The 1,580-nt window shown below is 42.9% G+C and overlaps 1 protein-coding gene across 1 annotated transcript; it reads left to right on the forward strand.

The window, feature by feature from the left end:
• Positions 1–392: 392 nt before the first annotated feature.
• Positions 393–1,252, forward strand: LOC138337371 (uncharacterized). Its single transcript, XM_069287281.1, has 3 exons — positions 393–654; positions 880–997; positions 1,159–1,252. Exons 1-3 carry the CDS (start codon positions 393–395, stop codon positions 1,250–1,252), a joined length of 474 nt encoding a protein of 157 aa, XP_069143382.1.
• Positions 1,253–1,580: the final 328 nt, after the last annotated feature.

The raw sequence follows: 1,580 nt of genomic DNA on the forward strand, positions 1-1,580 counted from the left end.
TGAGAGTTGAGGATATGTTGCACAAAATGATGAGGAGGTTCGATGCTAGTGATGAGCACATTAAAGAGTTAAGGGGTGATTTAGCTAGTATTGGGAAAAAAGTTGATACACATGCAATTTCGATTAAACAGATCGAATTGAAAGTGGCCCAATTATCTGCGACAGTGAACACATGGCAACCGGGCACTCTTCCTAGAAACACTGTCCAAAATCCAAAGAATGATGCGCACTGTATGGCAATCACTACTCGGGGTGGTAAGCACACCATTGAACCCCCTATGCCATCTACTGAGGAAAATGTGAGAAAGGATAATGATAATGTGGTAAAGGGTAGTGGTGAAGCAGAGGAAATTAATGGAAAAGATGCAGAAGTACCTATCAAGGTAATTACCATGCCTAGGCCACCACCACCCTTCCCTCAGAGATTAGTGAAAAAGACCGAGGATGGTAAATACCAGCGTTTCATAACTATGTTGAAGCAGCTTTCTATCAATGTCCCTTTGGTAGAAGCTCTAGAACAAATGCCCGGTTATGCCAAATTTATGAAAGATCTGGTCACCAAGAAAAGATCGGTCACTTTCAAGGATGACGATAGACTGCAGCATTGTAGTGCTATTGCTACAAGATTCCTCGTACAAAACAAAGAAGATCCTGGTGCGTTCACTATCCCTTGTACAGTTGGGTCATTATATTTTGCGAAAGCATTATGTGATCTGGGGGCAAGCATAAATCTCATTCCCCTCTCGATTTACAAGAAATTGGGTTTGCGGGATCCAAAACCCACTGCGATGCGGCTACTGATGGCTGATCAGACAGTGAAACGGCCTATAGGGATACTCCATGATGTGCTAGTAAAAGTGGAGTCATTCATCTTTCCAGGTGATTTTGTTATTCTTGATTGTGAGGTCGATTTTGAAGTGCCTATTATTCTTGGGAGGCCGTTCCTTGCTACAAGTAGAGCATTAGTTGATATGGAGAAGGGACAGATGACATTTCGGTTGAATAATGAAGAAGCGACCTTCAACATTTGTAGGACCATGAGGTAGAGTGGTGAGCTCCAATCGGTATATGCCATATCCCACAAAGAAAAGATGAAGAAGGAGACTGAACAGAAAAATGCAAAACAAGAGTTTATGGTTGGGGATTTGGTGATTGTAGACAGTTCAGGGGTGCCTTGTCTTCCAAGCAAGCTCAAGTCCAAATGGACTGGACCTTACTTGATTTCCCAAGCATTCCCTCATGGAGCAGTTGAGTTAAAAGCCAAGGAGGGAGTGCGGTTTAAGAGGAATAGATATAGAATAAAACTCAATTTTGGGCATAAAGCATCGGGGAATGAAGTGATAGAGGCATACCATCTTGATGAAGTATGAGTAATCAAGGGTCCCCAGTCGTGCCGCGACATTAAATCAGGCGCCTGTTGGGAGGCAACCCAATACTTATAGTCTTTTTAGTAATGATAGCATTTTCTACTAATGGGTTTTAAATTTACAGGCACATCACCAGGAAATTCTGCAGAAAATCACTCTGCAACAGTCACCAACGGACACATGCGATGGACCGTCATTCTCTCGACGGTCCGT

The sequence above is a fragment of the Solanum lycopersicum genome, chromosome 7, assembly GCF_036512215.1.
Source record: "Solanum lycopersicum chromosome 7, SLM_r2.1".
Taxonomy (NCBI): Eukaryota; Viridiplantae; Streptophyta; class Magnoliopsida; order Solanales; family Solanaceae; genus Solanum; species Solanum lycopersicum.

Excerpts from the sequence above, each read along its gene's own strand:
- LOC138337371 (XM_069287281.1), top strand. The coding sequence starts at position 393 with ATGCCTAGGCCACCACCACCCTTCCCTCAGAGATTAGTGAAAAAGACC. Across the intron at positions 655-879 it reads ACAAAACAAAGAAGATCCTG|GTGATTTTGTTATTCTTGAT; the intron begins GTGCGTTCACTA and ends TCATCTTTCCAG. Across the intron at positions 998-1,158 it reads AAGGGACAGATGACATTTCG|ACAGTTCAGGGGTGCCTTGT; the intron begins GTTGAATAATGA and ends TGGTGATTGTAG.